The sequence below is a fragment of the Syngnathus typhle genome, linkage group LG22 (assembly GCF_033458585.1).
Source record: "Syngnathus typhle isolate RoL2023-S1 ecotype Sweden linkage group LG22, RoL_Styp_1.0, whole genome shotgun sequence".
Taxonomy (NCBI): domain Eukaryota; kingdom Metazoa; phylum Chordata; class Actinopteri; order Syngnathiformes; family Syngnathidae; genus Syngnathus; species Syngnathus typhle.
In genome coordinates this window covers 3,362,730-3,377,449 of record NC_083759.1, presented here as the reverse complement: position 1 = coordinate 3,377,449, position 14,720 = coordinate 3,362,730, and the positions used below count along the sequence as shown (strand labels likewise).

General features: G+C 43.2%; 4 protein-coding genes across 4 annotated transcripts; 3 read left to right on the top strand and 1 right to left on the bottom strand.

The window, feature by feature from the left end:
• Nucleotides 1-1,120: 1,120 nt before the first annotated feature.
• ak7a (adenylate kinase 7a) lies at nucleotides 1,121-7,178 on the bottom strand. Its single transcript, XM_061270562.1, has 18 exons — nucleotides 5,023-7,178; nucleotides 4,811-4,951; nucleotides 4,309-4,423; nucleotides 4,133-4,227; nucleotides 3,958-4,068; nucleotides 3,803-3,886; nucleotides 3,651-3,739; nucleotides 3,479-3,569; nucleotides 3,329-3,406; nucleotides 3,029-3,178; nucleotides 2,837-2,965; nucleotides 2,667-2,763; nucleotides 2,475-2,603; nucleotides 2,343-2,402; nucleotides 2,079-2,276; nucleotides 1,773-1,993; nucleotides 1,535-1,693; nucleotides 1,121-1,467 (listed from the first exon to the last, which is right to left on the bottom strand). Exons 1-18 carry the CDS (start codon nucleotides 5,095-5,097, stop codon nucleotides 1,435-1,437), a joined length of 2,055 nt encoding a protein of 684 aa, XP_061126546.1. The 5' UTR covers nucleotides 5,098-7,178; the 3' UTR covers nucleotides 1,121-1,434.
• A 619-nt stretch (nucleotides 7,179-7,797) lies between these two features.
• actc1a (actin alpha cardiac muscle 1a) lies at nucleotides 7,798-10,213 on the top strand. Its single transcript, XM_061270563.1, has 8 exons — nucleotides 7,798-7,936; nucleotides 8,479-8,631; nucleotides 8,728-8,856; nucleotides 8,921-9,116; nucleotides 9,179-9,340; nucleotides 9,443-9,634; nucleotides 9,697-9,878; nucleotides 9,950-10,213. The coding sequence occupies exons 2-8, from the start codon at nucleotides 8,503-8,505 to the stop codon at nucleotides 10,091-10,093; spliced, it is 1,134 nt and encodes a 377-aa protein (XP_061126547.1). The 5' UTR covers nucleotides 7,798-7,936; nucleotides 8,479-8,502; the 3' UTR covers nucleotides 10,094-10,213.
• A 283-nt stretch (nucleotides 10,214-10,496) lies between these two features.
• Nucleotides 10,497-12,168, top strand: LOC133146889 (inactive Rho GTPase-activating protein 11B-like). Its single transcript, XM_061270964.1, has 7 exons — nucleotides 10,497-10,672; nucleotides 10,737-10,833; nucleotides 10,904-11,160; nucleotides 11,229-11,380; nucleotides 11,450-11,796; nucleotides 11,862-11,925; nucleotides 11,987-12,168. Exons 1-5 carry the CDS (start codon nucleotides 10,497-10,499, stop codon nucleotides 11,623-11,625), a joined length of 858 nt encoding a protein of 285 aa, XP_061126948.1. The 3' UTR covers nucleotides 11,626-11,796; nucleotides 11,862-11,925; nucleotides 11,987-12,168.
• A 425-nt stretch (nucleotides 12,169-12,593) lies between these two features.
• LOC133146657 (neuroendocrine protein 7B2) lies at nucleotides 12,594-14,578 on the top strand. The gene is made up of 6 exons (XM_061270564.1): nucleotides 12,594-12,745; nucleotides 13,032-13,248; nucleotides 13,363-13,512; nucleotides 13,585-13,697; nucleotides 13,846-13,899; nucleotides 13,977-14,578. The coding sequence occupies exons 2-6, from the start codon at nucleotides 13,032-13,034 to the stop codon at nucleotides 14,103-14,105; spliced, it is 663 nt and encodes a 220-aa protein (XP_061126548.1). The 5' UTR covers nucleotides 12,594-12,745; the 3' UTR covers nucleotides 14,106-14,578.
• The last annotated feature ends 142 nt before the right edge of the window (nucleotides 14,579-14,720 follow it).

Genomic DNA, 14,720 nt, shown 5'->3' with positions numbered 1-14,720 from the left:
AGCAGCTGCACACACAACACGACTGTCAGCAAAGGTGAACTGTGTGCAGCGAATGGACACCATCAAAGTTCATCACCTGTCCTGCAAGTTTATGACATATATTTAGTGTGCAGATTGCTGACCCTGCTCGGTCCCCATCTGCTTTATAAATTTTGCAATTGCAAAAAACATAAAATTCAAAAATCCATTTTTTTTCTTACCCTTTAGGCTGTACGTGTGTCACGTGTGACCTACTCTAGCCATTATATGGAGTGTGTGTGTGTGTGGTCCTCATCTAGCATTTTCTGCCACCAGCAGATGTTCGGATGACCACCATGATGGTTGTTATTTTTATCATGTGTGTGTGCCTGTGTGAGCCCGACCAGGTTGATGTTGGGGTTTTTCTTACTGGAAGTCTAGCAAGACAAAACAACATGGTAAAGACCACCACTAACAATTTACAGACCATTTGGCACCACTGCCAATTATATTGCTTCCCATGAATAAATAAATAGCATAAACTAATTTCAGGGAGAAGGTGGATATGACCTTTAACCCCTTTGGGCCAAATTCCATGTATGCACATGTGATGGGAACATTTAACACAGAGTGGCTAGTCAATGTTCTTTTTTATCCCCCTCTTCAACACTTTGCGGACACTAAACCATCTGTGATGATGACTCAGGTTCTCCAAACAAGCTGGAGGAGCAACTTCAGGCACCTAACAAAGTATTTGACACTTTGAACCTTCATTGTGTATGACAGAACAAAGAGAAGCCGCAGCAAAATAATATTCTGGTTCTAAATCCGTAAAGTATTAAAAAGCCACAGAGGCCAAGTATTTGAAAGGGTCCTCTGCCCGGTCTATGAATGAGTTTTGAGAAGCGTGGGCGTTTGGAAGGACATCATGTCATCTGGCAAAAAAGTGACAGTGACAGAACTAGACTAGCTCAAACAGTCCCAAAATGTTACTGATTTTTTTGTTTTAAAGTGAGGACGAGTCCCACTTTATTGACACTACGCCCTCTAGCGGCACTAGAACAGAATGGAAATGTTTCCATGATTCATCATAAATGCTCATTCTGGCGTAAACCGCAACACGTCAGCAAAGCAATTTCAAAATGGTTTAAGTGGATTTATACGAAAAACATTTTTGCTGTTGGAAGCCCGTAAAATGATGAGACATTCTCGTCAAATGTGCGACCAGCTTCCAGGAAGTCTGCTGATTCATGAAGCATGCAGAGGCAAATCTGTAGCTTTATTGAATACACACATTAGAAATGTATGAATGCGTACTAGAACTAATAATAATCCATTTTTTTTCCTTTCTTTGCAAAACTAGACTTTTTAACTCGCCGTTTATTTATAACCTACATATAATAAAACAACCGGGGACGAGTCGTGACATTGACCGGGACCAGTGCACTCAAACGCGTGTTGAAAAAGGATGTTCGATCAAGTTTTGTCCATCCGAAGGAGATACTCAGCCTAGCAAAAATAAAATGAAAAATATTCACTCTCTAGAATAAGTGCGGTGAATAGGATGCGGTCGTACCAAAAAGCTGACTGGATCGTTGGGTTTGATCTTGGAGCATTCTTGCAAGGCTTCGCTGAGTGCGGGCATCACATACTTCATCAAATAGTTTCTCAGCGGGAGCGCTTTGGCTTCCAAGAGCTCGTGCTCCTGCCTTTCTACCTCCGCCAAATTATCTTGCTGGAAGAAAAACCAAAACATTTGTGATCATTACTGTAGTGAGACAGCTGATATGAATGAAATGTAGCTCCTTGGGTACCCAAACTTCATACTGCGCCGCCATCTCAGCGAGCGAGGCCTCTTTCCTGCGCTTCCTCTCGGCTGCTTCTTCAGCCTCTTTCTGCTTCCTCTCCATTTCTCGCATCCTTCTCTCCTCCTCCTCCAGCTCCTCGGTATTCAGGCCGTACTTCTTGGGAGCGCCCACCGCGTCGGTGATGTGGCTCATGATCCGTGTCAATTCGGGGTCGTCGTCTTTCACCTCTGGGGGAAATGCATTTGAAAATCTGCTGTTGTGTTCGTCGTGTCAAAGGTCTTCCTGGAAAAGATAGCACTTCAAGAACGTTACCGAGATATGTCGGGTATATTTCCAGCTCATCAAAGTAGTCGAGGGCAGTTTCTAGAGCCCTGCTGAGTTGACGGAATCTGACCAGTCGAGGGATGAACTCCTCCTGGGTTAGGCCTCTTTTCTGGGCCTCACTCTCAGGTAGATCCTGAACTTTCTTCGTCAGGAACTCATCAGATGCATCCAGGGCAAACACATACTCTAGAAAAATAAATAGTTTGTTTCATCATTTGAGGTTAAACAAATATGAGTAAATGGACAGACAACCTGGCGTGATACTGTTGCATGCGGGGGGCGCGGACGGGTCGTCCATATCTGCATCCTCAGCTGGACCACAAATTGCCACATTAGGACGTCATCACATGTTGTGGAGCATCTGAATATCTAGAAGGAACCTACCGCTGAACATCTGACTTGCTTGCTCAAATGTCCTCGGGAAGCTATACAGGACATATCCTTGGTTCCTGCAAGGCTTTGAATTGAGCTTTTCAGTCAAAATTTCTAAAAGGAGATCGTCCTCCAGCCGACCTAAATGTATGAAAAATGTTTGCTTTCGTATTGCCTTGAGATTTCAAAAGTTGTTCACGAGACCTGCATTTTTCTCCATGCTTTCTTTGATCGTTTCCAGTTGATCCTGTGCCGTTTCCTGTTGGCTGATGTCAGCGTCGACTCTCCCCGAGGTTTCTTTCTGTGGAGTACGAAACGTAAGGTTATTTCATTTTTTTAAAAATCTATTTATTCTTAAAAATGTTGCCACTGACCAACTGTGCCATCTTTTCTTCAACGACGTCCCGGATGTTGATGTGATGGATTCGATAATGCTCGCTCAGCTTCCGTGCCACTTCGCCTTTACCCACGGCTGGCGGTCCAGTGAGAAAGATTCGGATTGGCTATTGACATGGACGGAAAAAGATCAACTCCGAGCCATGGACGAAGGAGAGCATCAGACTTACAAGGAGCTTTCTTGTGTGTCTGTATTCCTCCACGAGGGCTTCTACATTCTCAACCATGCCGTTTTCTGCTGACCACTTTAAGTTAAAGGTGTCTTTCACAACAAAAGCATCCAGGCGAAGGTCAATGCTGACATATTCCAGCTCCTCTTGCTGACACCAAAAAGGAACCACAGTTAGAACCACAAAAGAGATGGTGAACTTCAAAAATAAAAATAGAGCCAATCTAAGAGCTACAATTAAGCTAATAAAAAAGCTAATCATACAATTTGATTGATATTGTGAAGTAGGCATCGCTTATACCTTAAAGGCCTTTGTAGAAATGGCTTCCTTCTCTTCTAATTGACATAGTTTCCCCGTTCCAAGCACTTTACTTACCGCCTAAAATGAAAAGAGGTGTAAGAGGTGAAAATAATTTTGTCGGAAAAAAAACATTTATGATGTCTTTTGTACCTGTACTATGTCCCTCAGTTTGGTCTTGGAGTCATCGATTGCAAGAATATATCTGGACTTGGGTTTGACATCAATCAAGCTTTGTATCGCTCTGTAAAAGAAATGGCAGGCTGTTAAATCAACACAAAACAAACCTGAAAACAAATGTCAATATTCAAAAGCGGCAAATCACTTTGCAAGGTCCAGCACGTGGATGGTGGGAATGAAATTTGTGCCCTCTCCAAATATGGGAACTTCGGAAAACTCAGACAGCCAAGACACCTAGGGGCCAAATAAAAATGATAATAATCAAGCGGAAATGACAAAGACTGAGGTCGGATCTACCTTGAAAAAGTAGTGGAAGAGATTTTCTCCTTTTCCGTACTGTATCCCTGCAGCTAAAACGTAACCTTTCAGTTTATTCTTTTTCTGAAAGATGACAGAAAAAAAATCAATAACATGGCGTATTTTTGTTTTTTTTTTCTGAGCAAAATACTTACTCCTGTTCCCAATTTAAGTACTTGCTTCTCTGTATTGTTGTGATGTTTAAAGCTGGGATGCGGCCGTCTTTTTCGGAACTCATCCTCAGCTATAAACTTTTCGGCTTCATCCTGCAGGAGCGATTGGTTACGATGTAATACCGTCAGCGCTCTATTCGGACATCACCATGCTCACCGTTTCCGGTCTTTTGGTCATTGCCCATGTCAACACCGTTGAGACTAAAATGAATGTTTTCTTTGACCTGAAGTTTTCCATTTCACCGTGAAGGGCTACAAGTGAAGGGAGTATTGTGCAATTCTGACGACAGTGTCCAAATAATAACGTTGATGGTTCTTTCCACGTTGCTTTACCTGTGACTGCCCAAGTAGCGTCTTCAACGTCGTCTTGATTTGCATTTTCGGAGATGTTGTACACCACCACGTCGCACTCCAGCAAGCGTGGAAGGAGCTCCTCTCTGCTTAGCGACTGGAAGACAAGATTGCAAATCTCCAGCAAATCACTAGAATTATGTGTATTTGTGTTATGAGAGATGTTGCAAATATTTTGGAGAACTTAGTTGAAGGGTGTCAAACATAGGTCAGAACAGTATACCCCAGTTTTTCAATATAACCAACTGCTGTTGCTCAGTGTGTCCACAAGAGGGCGTACTACCCATGATTTGACGCCTGTTGATGCACTTGTGAAGCATAAACGGAACAAAATTATTTAGCAAACTTAAGAATAATGCAAAACCTCAGTAAACTGCTTAATTTATTTGTTTGTTGGTGTATTCACCCATTCATATAGGAATGAACTGGCTCATTTGTCACATTAAATTTCACTTCTTTACTTTTCGTTAGATATTTAACTCACCGAATAGTGCTCATGCAAACCGCTTGGTTTCTCACAGCTGAATGAAGACACCGTGCCGACCACCTGGAAAGCAGGTTCATGGGGCTCCGGCTCGACGTCATCTTCTTCGTCCACCTCCTTTACCGCACAACTCGATAAATACTGTCCAAAAAAAAGTGCATTAATAGGGCAACGATAAGTTATGCTCAAAGTATCTCATATGTTTACTTTACCTCGGCGATGTGTTTGGAGGAATATTTGTCCACGTCGTTCACAAAAATACGTTTGCAACGTCTTTTGTCGCCCATTTTATAGATACGATAAGCTTCCTGCTGTTTATTAAGCTTTTTTTGTCCTAAAAATGGCGAATAAAGCAATGGTCGCGGTCATTTGTTTAGGCCCAAATGATCACCTAGGAGACGCAGCCACGCCGCAGGGAGTCTGACGTCATCACCTGGCGACGCAGGGGTTTCCATGGAAACGGTTAACCGTCTATTTCCACTTCGAATTTCACCCCTTCGGACATAAAATTAAAGCATCACCTGCTTATTTTATTTACAAGTTTAAATTTGGAATAAGCATTAAAATAGAATATCGTCGAAAATCTTTTTTGTCAGTCATTAATAAAACTAGAGTTAAAATTTTCATGTCAACACTTTTGTTACTATTCTAAGTTTGATGCTTTTTTTTAATGAGCTGTAAGATATGGAGACATTTTTGGGGTACACTCGCCTGATTTGTCGTTGAAACCTACAACAAAAGATATAAATATATCACAACAATGTGTATTTATGACTGTATATGCATTTGTATGAAATAAAAAAATTCAAATTGGGGCATTATTTCAAATGTAACACATTCCAGCCTATTGTTTCTCTTTCTTGTTACACCTTTATTTATCCAAGCTTCACACCACCCATGCTGTGATATTCACACGACGCAGAACAATGGAGCCCTGACATGGAAACTTCTAAAGCACCTCATATATTTATAGCGCTGACATTATCTGACAAACTGCCGGCAAGCTCTGCATGGCGTCTGCACAAGACAGACCTCGGCACTCAGTAAAACACACCCTGACACACACTCAATGTGCAGAGATATTGAGTGAGGAAAGCTGCTTCAGCCATCCTTTGCCATGAATATTAAAATTCAAATCTCACTCTGGATGGATGGTGGCTTAAGTAAGCAACGAATAGGAATTTTAAATGAAGAAATGTTTGGAATTCATTGCAGTGTCAGCCTTTACTGCAACTCAGCAATCCTAATGAGGCCTTAAAGAAATCAGACGGGAAGAAAGATGTTATGATTAACAGGAAATATACTAACTTGATGCTAACAGTGATGGACGGTGTATAATTCATCATGAATTGTTAAAAACACACTCCACAGCTGTTTGAGATGATGCAAATGGAGTAGTTTTAGCTGAAAGCTGCAACCACATAGATCAATTATTCTTTTACTGGGGCTTTTGATGCACTGAAATATGATGGATGGATTGAAATAGCATTTCTGTCTTGTCTACACGTCTTGCAGCGTAAACTGCTGTCAAAAGTCGGGGGGCTAGACCGCTGTTATAATAAAACAGTTGTTTCTAACAGCTGCTGAAGTGTGTGTGTGTGTGTGTGTGTGTGTGTCTGGGGGGCTTGTGGAGGGGGTCAGCTGTCAAGACAACCGTTCTGCTTTCTATGTTTCCTTTTAAGGACGAAACGTGCCTCAAAATCACAAGCCGTTTAAGAGCCTTCTGCTTGATCCAGATTAAGACACAGTGATACAGACAAGTATGCAGTATCTGCTTTGTGTTCAATTTAAATTTAATTGTTGTTTTTTTTTGCGGTCATGTGCCATGCCATTAGATATAAATAAAATGTGCGCTTTTACTTAGTAAATGTTAGGAACCACCAATTTAATCCTGTGTAATGGTTCTGTGCCAACCGAGTAACAAAAATGTGAAACAAGTATTAATAACCTTTTTAGAAAAAAAAACTTTAAAAAAAAACATATGTGCTCATAGCAAGCCTTAACTGTCAGAATATTTTGGTGACTGTAAAAAAGGTAAATATAGAATGACAATATAGCGACACTGAGCCACTTCAGATTTTTGAGAATTCCTACCGCACACAATAGCACGAATCCAACTTTGTCAAGATACACAAAAGCTCAGAACAGACGTAAACAAGTAGGTTAGCATCATCACTCTTGGAAGTACATTACGCACATCTAGAAATGGAACGGTTGATGGTGCGGGAGATATTTACATTCTTATTACGTTCGCAGGCCGGCTATGACACCCCTCCCCTCACACGGCGGCGGAACTTGACAAATATGGCGTCTGGGGGGGCTTGACGACCTCCGGGCAGTCTGTCGGGGGGCACCTGTCACGCTCCATTTCCCTAAAAGGAGACACAGGAGCCAATCAGAATGGAGAAGGGAGGCCTGCTGTCCTGGACTTCCTAAGAATCTGTTGGAGGTCTGGGCTATGGCGCTTTCCTCCCACCCCTCCTCATGCAATATTACATCTCAGCTGTCTGGGTGGTATTTGCCTCCTCTCAATTCTTGGGCATACCATGAGACTGGCGAGCCTCCTTGACCATTGCTCAGATCGGAGCTCCAGTTACCGTCAGCCCCTTCAATCACCTACTTCCCTTGCGTTCTGCGAGAGCTTCGTCATATTAACACGTATTTAGCAGCGTGTGCCGGGGAGACCCCTGTTGAACATATTAGGGGGTCCAAAATGGATGCTGGATGATGTGCCATACAATAAAAGCCTAACTTTCCCTCAGTTGTAAAAGGTTAAATGTGACATTATGGCTATGTCGGACACAAAAATAGACTTTTAATAATTTTATAACTTATTTTCACGCTTATTGATCACGTTTTGCAACCTAAACCTGAAATAACATATAATTGAACTGTATGCATAGTATTGACATTGTGTAATTCCAATTTCCCCATTTTGGTGGCGTCCTTGACACAAGATCCACTTAACTCCCTCATCTTTCAGAGCAGCACATATTTGGACTTCTGTGAAGTCCCCGAGCCCGCCCACCTGCCCCCCAGCCGGAGCGTGCCGGGACATATTTAAAGGAACCCTCGCATCCTTGTCCTTCGTCCCAGTGGAAACTCCAGTCTTGCGTCGAACTCTCGGTGAGTCTGGTTTTGTTGCTGTGACTTTACCCATTTGTTGTTTCAAGTTGTATTGCAAATGTTTTAAAGCGTGTACAAGTTTTATGATTCTGTGCTTGAAGACAATTTTATTTTTTGGGAGATGCTACAGGGGGAAGTTTAGGAAACAGAAGTCGGATGCTATGCAATTGTAAGACCGAACAGATTCGAGGGCACTGCGAGTTACGAATTTGTTGGGTTGCTTTGTCAAAAGTAGTACGGCCAAGCAGAATTTAATGACTCCAACTGCCTTAAAAGCTGGACAGGGGGTCCTCGAAACATTGGAATGACAAGTGACAACAGCTGAGGAAAGACCCAGGCCTTCGCTGCCACTTGTCGAAAAAACGCATCACCTCAGCTGTTAAGCGGCTGCGGTTTGATGATAAGATAAGGAGGGATGAGCGTGGGGGACGCCAGGATTCCCGTGACTAAAAATAGATGCGGCCATGTCCCATTTTGGCAAGATGAGAGCACTTAAGGGTTTTCTTGGGCTTTAATTTAAGCTCCAACTATTTCTATTACAGAAGGCCAACCAAGAACAGACCAAAATGTGTGACGACGACGAGACCACCGCCCTTGTGTGCGACAACGGTTCTGGCCTGGTCAAGGCTGGGTTTGCCGGTGACGATGCCCCCCGTGCCGTCTTCCCATCCATTGTTGGACGCCCCCGTCACCAGGCGAGCAACCTCATCATTACATTAGCATTCATGCTAAATGAAGAATTCTTATCAACAGTATGTCAATATTTTTTCCGGATTTTTTTTTCTCCTCAGGGTGTGATGGTGGGTATGGGTCAGAAGGACAGCTATGTGGGAGACGAGGCCCAGAGCAAGAGAGGTATCCTGACTCTGAAGTACCCCATCGAGCACGGCATCATCACCAACTGGGACGATATGGAGAAGGTGAGAATTGGTACTGATATGGGCACCACCATTCCACATTGCTGACAGAGTCTCCATTGAACAGATCTGGCACCACACTTTCTACAACGAGCTACGTGTGGCCCCGGAGGAGCACCCCACCCTGCTGACAGAAGCCCCCCTTAACCCCAAGGCCAACAGGGAGAAGATGACCCAGATCATGTTTGAGACCTTCAACGTCCCTGCCATGTATGTGGCCATCCAGGCTGTCTTGTCCCTGTACGCCTCCGGTCGTACCACCGGTGAGTTTTTCTTTCTTTCACAATTTGGTTTCGAGATGTGGTCTGACATTTTTCGTCATCAGGTATCGTACTGGACTCTGGTGATGGTGTGACCCACAACGTGCCCATCTATGAGGGTTACGCTCTTCCCCACGCTATCATGCGTCTGGATCTGGCCGGTCGTGATCTGACTGACTACCTGATGAAGATCCTCACTGAGCGTGGCTACTCCTTCGTCACCACCGGTACGCAAATTCAGGAAGCACCTCTGGATTGAAACACGAGTGGAAGTCGGGCTACTGATCTGTAAAAAAAAAAAAATTAATTCAACAAACCTCCTCCGTCAGCTGAGCGTGAGATCGTGCGTGACATCAAGGAGAAGCTGTGCTACGTGGCTCTGGACTTTGAGAACGAGATGGCCACCGCTGCTTCTTCCTCCTCTCTGGAGAAGAGCTACGAGCTTCCCGACGGTCAGGTCATCACCATCGGCAATGAGCGTTTCCGCTGCCCTGAGACCCTCTTCCAGCCATCCTTCATTGGTGAGTCCTGACACTTAACATGACAAATGAACTCAGAAGATTAATAATACGCACCTATGCAGGTATGGAGTCGGCTGGTATCCATGAAACCGCCTACAACAGCATCATGAAGTGTGACATTGATATCCGCAAGGACCTTTACGCCAACAACGTCCTGTCCGGTGGTACTACCATGTACCCTGGTATCGCTGACCGTATGCAGAAGGAGATCACAGCTCTGGCCCCCAGCACCATGAAAATCAAGGTGAGCAACACCATAAAAAAAAAAGAAAAAAGCAACAAATTGGTTCTTACCCGACCCTGCTCCATCTTTAGATCATCGCGCCCCCTGAGAGGAAATACTCCGTCTGGATCGGTGGCTCCATCCTGGCCTCTCTGTCCACCTTCCAGCAGATGTGGATCAGCAAGCAGGAGTACGATGAGGCGGGCCCCTCCATCGTTCACAGGAAGTGCTTCTAAATCTCCAACCTGCACCGAAACATCCCAAACTGCAACTTTCCTCCCCACGTCTGTATTTGTACTGTGCCTAATGCTGTATATACATTTACCATTGTAATAAAAAGAGCTGCTTTAAAAATACTCTGCTTTGTCCTCATTCGATTTTGAACAAGCTTAACATTCGGCCACCATCTTATGACAGGGAACATTCACACTAATAGTCACACCTCTTCTGCCATGGTTAGAAAAGAGGCCTCTAATGTCCCAGCAGCCTCGAAGGCAACATGACTTCCTTGACACCTGTGCAAAAGGTGAAGTGAATGATCCTAATATGGCCCCGCCTCCTTTACTTGGCTATTTAACCAGGTAAGCGTTAATCTGTGGGACATTGCGGCTTTTAAATCGATGGACTAGTACTTGAAACATGAAGATTACCGACAGTGATGTGATTCGCTTTCACCTTCAACTTATTCATGGAATAAATGTCAAAAGTTTTGAGAGGAAGACTGAAAGACATTTTGGTAGTGGTGCGAAGATCTTTGGTGTTCCTCTGGAGAATTTGTCAAGAAGTTTCATTCCTGAATTTGGCCTGGTTCCTGGGTGAGTGCAAAAAAAAAATTGATTACAGAAGTTGCATTTCTGACTTTTTTTGGGGGGGGCTCAGCTTTCTGGTGGACTCTTGTTCGTTTCTTCTGGAGCGTGCCGGAACCGTGGGCCTCTTCCGGAAACCAGGCTCGCTCCCTCGCATCAAGGCCCTCAGAGTAGGTGTCTTCAATTAAAGTGTCATGGTTTTCAATCTTTAAGGCAGACATTACTCAATCTTTATTTCAGGCCAAGCTGAATCGTGGAGAGGCTTGTCTCTCCACAGCCTTCGCCTACGACGTGGCCACCCTCATCAAGCAGTTCTGTCGGGAGCTACCAGACCCTCTAATACCTACAGAGATCCACGAGGCGATGCTTAAAGCCCAGATGCTGGACTCCCTTCAGGACAGAACCTCGGCACTCCAGCTGCTATCCTGCTTACTGCCTGCCAGAAACTCCTCATGTCTGCATTATCTGTTTGACTTCCTGTCCAAAGTGAACCAGAGGTTTGAGACAAACACACAACCTAAGGCAAGAGTGGGAGGAATCTTAAATTTACATTTGAATTTATCAGATGTGAGGAAAACTTGATGACCAGCTCCAATCTGGCTATGGTCTTTGCCCCCTGTCTCCTACCGCCTCCTAACAAACACGAGATGTCCGAACGACGCTTTGAACTTCGAATTCTTGCCCTGTGCGCCTTCATCGAAAATCCGCATTTGTTTGGTAATACATCAAATTGTTGCAGTTTTTAAACTGAAAGCCTTTTTAAAAATCAAGAATGATGTTCACCAGGGGTGATTCCAAAGGCTGTCCTGGAAAGTATGGACTTCCTGATCAACTGCCACCTTCTGGAGGATGTATCCTCAAAGACGCCAAAGAGACACAGTTTGAAAGGTTGCAATGTTAAGACGGCAACCAAAACAATGCTTGCGTACTTTACTCGGTTCGTTTGTTTTACATTCACGTAGCTTTGTGGTCTGTTAAGACTGTACCGTGGATTCAAGCGAAGTCGAAGGTCAGGCCAGCAGACCATCAGCGAACTCAGGAGTCCGACTTGCGAGGAAGACCGACTCTCAGGAGGAGTGTCGGCTTGGAGACGTTCCCAAATATCGCTTTTTTTAGGGCCTGCGTGAGTGAAGGTAAATCAGAAAAAGAAAATAAATGTGTCTTTCATGGATGAAACTTTTAACCACTTCTATAACAGATTCATCACCTGGAGCTGCCATCTTGGATGCCTTAAATCCTGGCAAACCGTCTAAGATAAAAAGGTATGTTATGCAATATATCAAGTCGTGAACTAAAATTTGCATTACACACTTTTGTTTGCAGGGACATGCGTCTTGGTCTTTCCCCTGACCCGAGCCAAGGACAGAATGCATCTTTGTTCACTGGAGTGGGCAAGCTGCAACTGGCGTCTTGGAGTCGACGGATTTCTTTATGACGCAACTGTGGCATTTTTAAAAACCTTTTAATACATTTAGATTTTATTTAAATTATTGATTTAGCTATAAAGTAACAGCATCATAGTAATTAAAAACGGTTTTCTATAGGGATGCTGGTACCCCATGTATCTCAATGTGACATTACAACCATAAATAAAACTATGAAACTTGAACCGCTTGTGTCTTTCAAATATCCAGATTACTTTTACTATTGACATGGTGAATTAGTCAGAACGCAAACATTTCTTTTTGCGCAGAGTTCGTCAGAGCTGAAATTTGACACTGCACCCATCGCTGCAGGATGGAGGATAAAAAATAGCCAATCAGAAGAGAGGATTTCTGATTCTAAGCATCCTAGTCTCATCAATTTGTTATGCAATGGTGCAGGGTCGAAGCTCCTTCAAAATACACCAAGCGCGCACGTTCTCACCATCTAGCTCGCGGTTTGGTTTGCATTTGGCAAACTGGATCAAATGTGCAAGTGTAGACATGCTCCTGATCTTACAGAAAGCAAGAAAATGCTCATTTTGATTCATCAATTCTTGCGTTAAATTTATTTTGAAGGCCACAAATAAATCGTTAGTTAAGCGTAACTTGACGGACATCCTGCTTGCTCAGTCGGTCGGGTCTTTTTTATTGACACAAGGTAAGAAAATGGCTCATCTTTATTTGGATTATGGTAGAAATGAATTTGCAACGTTTTAATTAAAATGTCTGTGAATAAAATCAGGTTGTAGGGTTCTTTTATAAATGATTGATGCTGGTTATTCGCAGGCCTAATTTCTTGTTTACACAACAGATTTAATCCACGCGATTCTATTTTGTGTGTATTATTAAAACATTTCAATCTAATACAATCTAAGGTCACATTTTTTTACAAAATGCACGTTTTCAGCGTATTTAGCATCGTCGGTTGTTTTGCGCACCTGCAGATGAGGTCGGCGGTGCGGTCAATTCTGCTCGGGCTCCTGGTGTGTCTCCAAATGGGCGGTGCTCCGGCCCGTAGTAGCCCCGGGGCAGACCAGGTGTCCGAAGCCGACATCCAGCGGCTTCTGCACGGCGTCATGGAGCAGCTTGGCATCGCTCGGCCCAGGGTGGAATATCCTGCCCATCAGGCCACAAACATCGTCGGGCCACAAAGTATCCAGGGTATAATCTTTGAATAAAGATTTCTAAAACTATAATGAAAAAATATCTTACATAACACGTCCTGTGATGCTTCATTTTTGTCCATTAATCGCAACAACCATTTTTCTCCACAAGGTGGTGCTCACGAGGGCTTGCAGCACCTTGGTCCCTATGGGAACATTCCCAACATAGTGGCTGAGCTGGCAGGTGACAACGTTCCCAAAGACTTAAGCGATGATCACAGCTACCCAGATCCTCCAAATCCTTGTCCACAGGGAAAAACTGGTAAAAAAAAAAATATATATATATATTTTTTTTTTTGAGGAGAATTAAATGCATTTTGATCATCATTCCCAGCATCAGACGGGTGTTTGGAAAATGCTCCGGACACAGCCGACTTCAGCCGGGAATTTCAAAAGCACAGTCACATTTACGGTCCAGGGAATGAGTACCCAGCTCTGATGAAGTGGGTCAGTATACATCAGATTTTTTTTTTTTTTTTTTTTTGCAAGCTTCAAAACACAGTTTACAAAATGACGTGTGGGTGATGATGGTTAGAAAGTTGAGTAGTTAAAATTGAAAAGAAATTTGTGGTACCTCACTGATTTGTTTTTTCAGAACAAGGAGCGTTTATACCAGAAGCTGAAGGGAGGACCAAAAAGAAAGAAAAGGGTATCGATTAGTGTTTTGTGGTCTTTTTGTTGACATTTGTCAGCAGATTTTTGTTCATTTGGAATGTTTTGCTGCAGAGTGTAAATCCATACCTGAGGGGCCGGAGGCTTGACAACGTTGTCGCAAAGAAATCGGTTCCGAGTTTCTACGAAGACCAGAATGACGAGACATCAACCATTACTGCAACTACAAAAGCAACAAATTAAAACATATCCCAGAGACATCCTGTATTTTAAAATTATATCTGTGTGTGTGTGTGTGTGTGTGGGGGGGGGGGCTTCTTGGTTCATTTCAAAATTGTCGCAGAACTGCTGTTTGTTGATGTTTATAGGGGAATGTGACAAACGGAAATATTTGTGAATTTAACAAGTTAGTGACTTCAGTTGATTGTGATTAAGGTATGATTCTCCTTTTATGAAAACTTTTAGTGCTTTTGTTGTTTAAGTGAAAATTCAAATGTGATTTCAGATGACTTGAGATAAAGCTGTCCAATGTTTAATCTTTGTACTCTACATCTTAATGACTTTAAAAATCAGAATTAGGTCATATCTACACAAACTGATGTTACTTGGTTGTTTTATGTACACTTTGGTCACATTTATCTTTTAGTGGAGGTGAATTCTTTTTGCAGTAGCATATGATGGATGGGGGGGGGGGGTTAATGTTTCTGCTTCTCCTGCTACAATATAAAACTTAAAAGCAGAGAAATGTTTTTTTCTTCAGTTATGTTGGAAAAGGAATAAAAAAAGTATCAGCAGTGACAACAGTGGGTGTTTTTCCTGGTTGGGGGGGGGGGGGGGGGGGATCAGCGTTGTGGGCGT

Excerpts from the sequence above, each read along its gene's own strand:
- ak7a (XM_061270562.1), bottom strand. The coding sequence starts at position 5,097 with ATGGGCGACAAAAGACGTTGCAAACGTATTTTTGTGAACGACGTGGAC. Across the intron at positions 4,069-4,132 it reads TGACCAAAAGACCGGAAACG|GATGAAGCCGAAAAGTTTAT; the intron begins GTGAGCATGGTG and ends TCGCTCCTGCAG. Across the intron at positions 1,694-1,772 it reads CGGCGCAGTATGAAGTTTGG|CAAGATAATTTGGCGGAGGT; the intron begins GTACCCAAGGAG and ends TTTTTCTTCCAG.
- actc1a (XM_061270563.1), top strand. The coding sequence starts at position 8,503 with ATGTGTGACGACGACGAGACCACCGCCCTTGTGTGCGACAACGGTTCT. Across the intron at positions 8,632-8,727 it reads TTGGACGCCCCCGTCACCAG|GGTGTGATGGTGGGTATGGG; the intron begins GCGAGCAACCTC and ends TTTTCTCCTCAG. Across the intron at positions 9,879-9,949 it reads CCAGCACCATGAAAATCAAG|ATCATCGCGCCCCCTGAGAG; the intron begins GTGAGCAACACC and ends CTCCATCTTTAG.
- LOC133146889 (XM_061270964.1), top strand. The coding sequence starts at position 10,497 with ATGAAGATTACCGACAGTGATGTGATTCGCTTTCACCTTCAACTTATT. Across the intron at positions 11,161-11,228 it reads CTGTCCAAAGTGAACCAGAG|ATGTGAGGAAAACTTGATGA; the intron begins GTTTGAGACAAA and ends TGAATTTATCAG. Across the intron at positions 11,381-11,449 it reads CGAAAATCCGCATTTGTTTG|GGGTGATTCCAAAGGCTGTC; the intron begins GTAATACATCAA and ends GATGTTCACCAG.
- LOC133146657 (XM_061270564.1), top strand. The coding sequence starts at position 13,032 with ATGAGGTCGGCGGTGCGGTCAATTCTGCTCGGGCTCCTGGTGTGTCTC. Across the intron at positions 13,249-13,362 it reads CGGGCCACAAAGTATCCAGG|GTGGTGCTCACGAGGGCTTG; the intron begins GTATAATCTTTG and ends TTTCTCCACAAG. Across the intron at positions 13,698-13,845 it reads ACCCAGCTCTGATGAAGTGG|AACAAGGAGCGTTTATACCA; the intron begins GTCAGTATACAT and ends TTGTTTTTTCAG.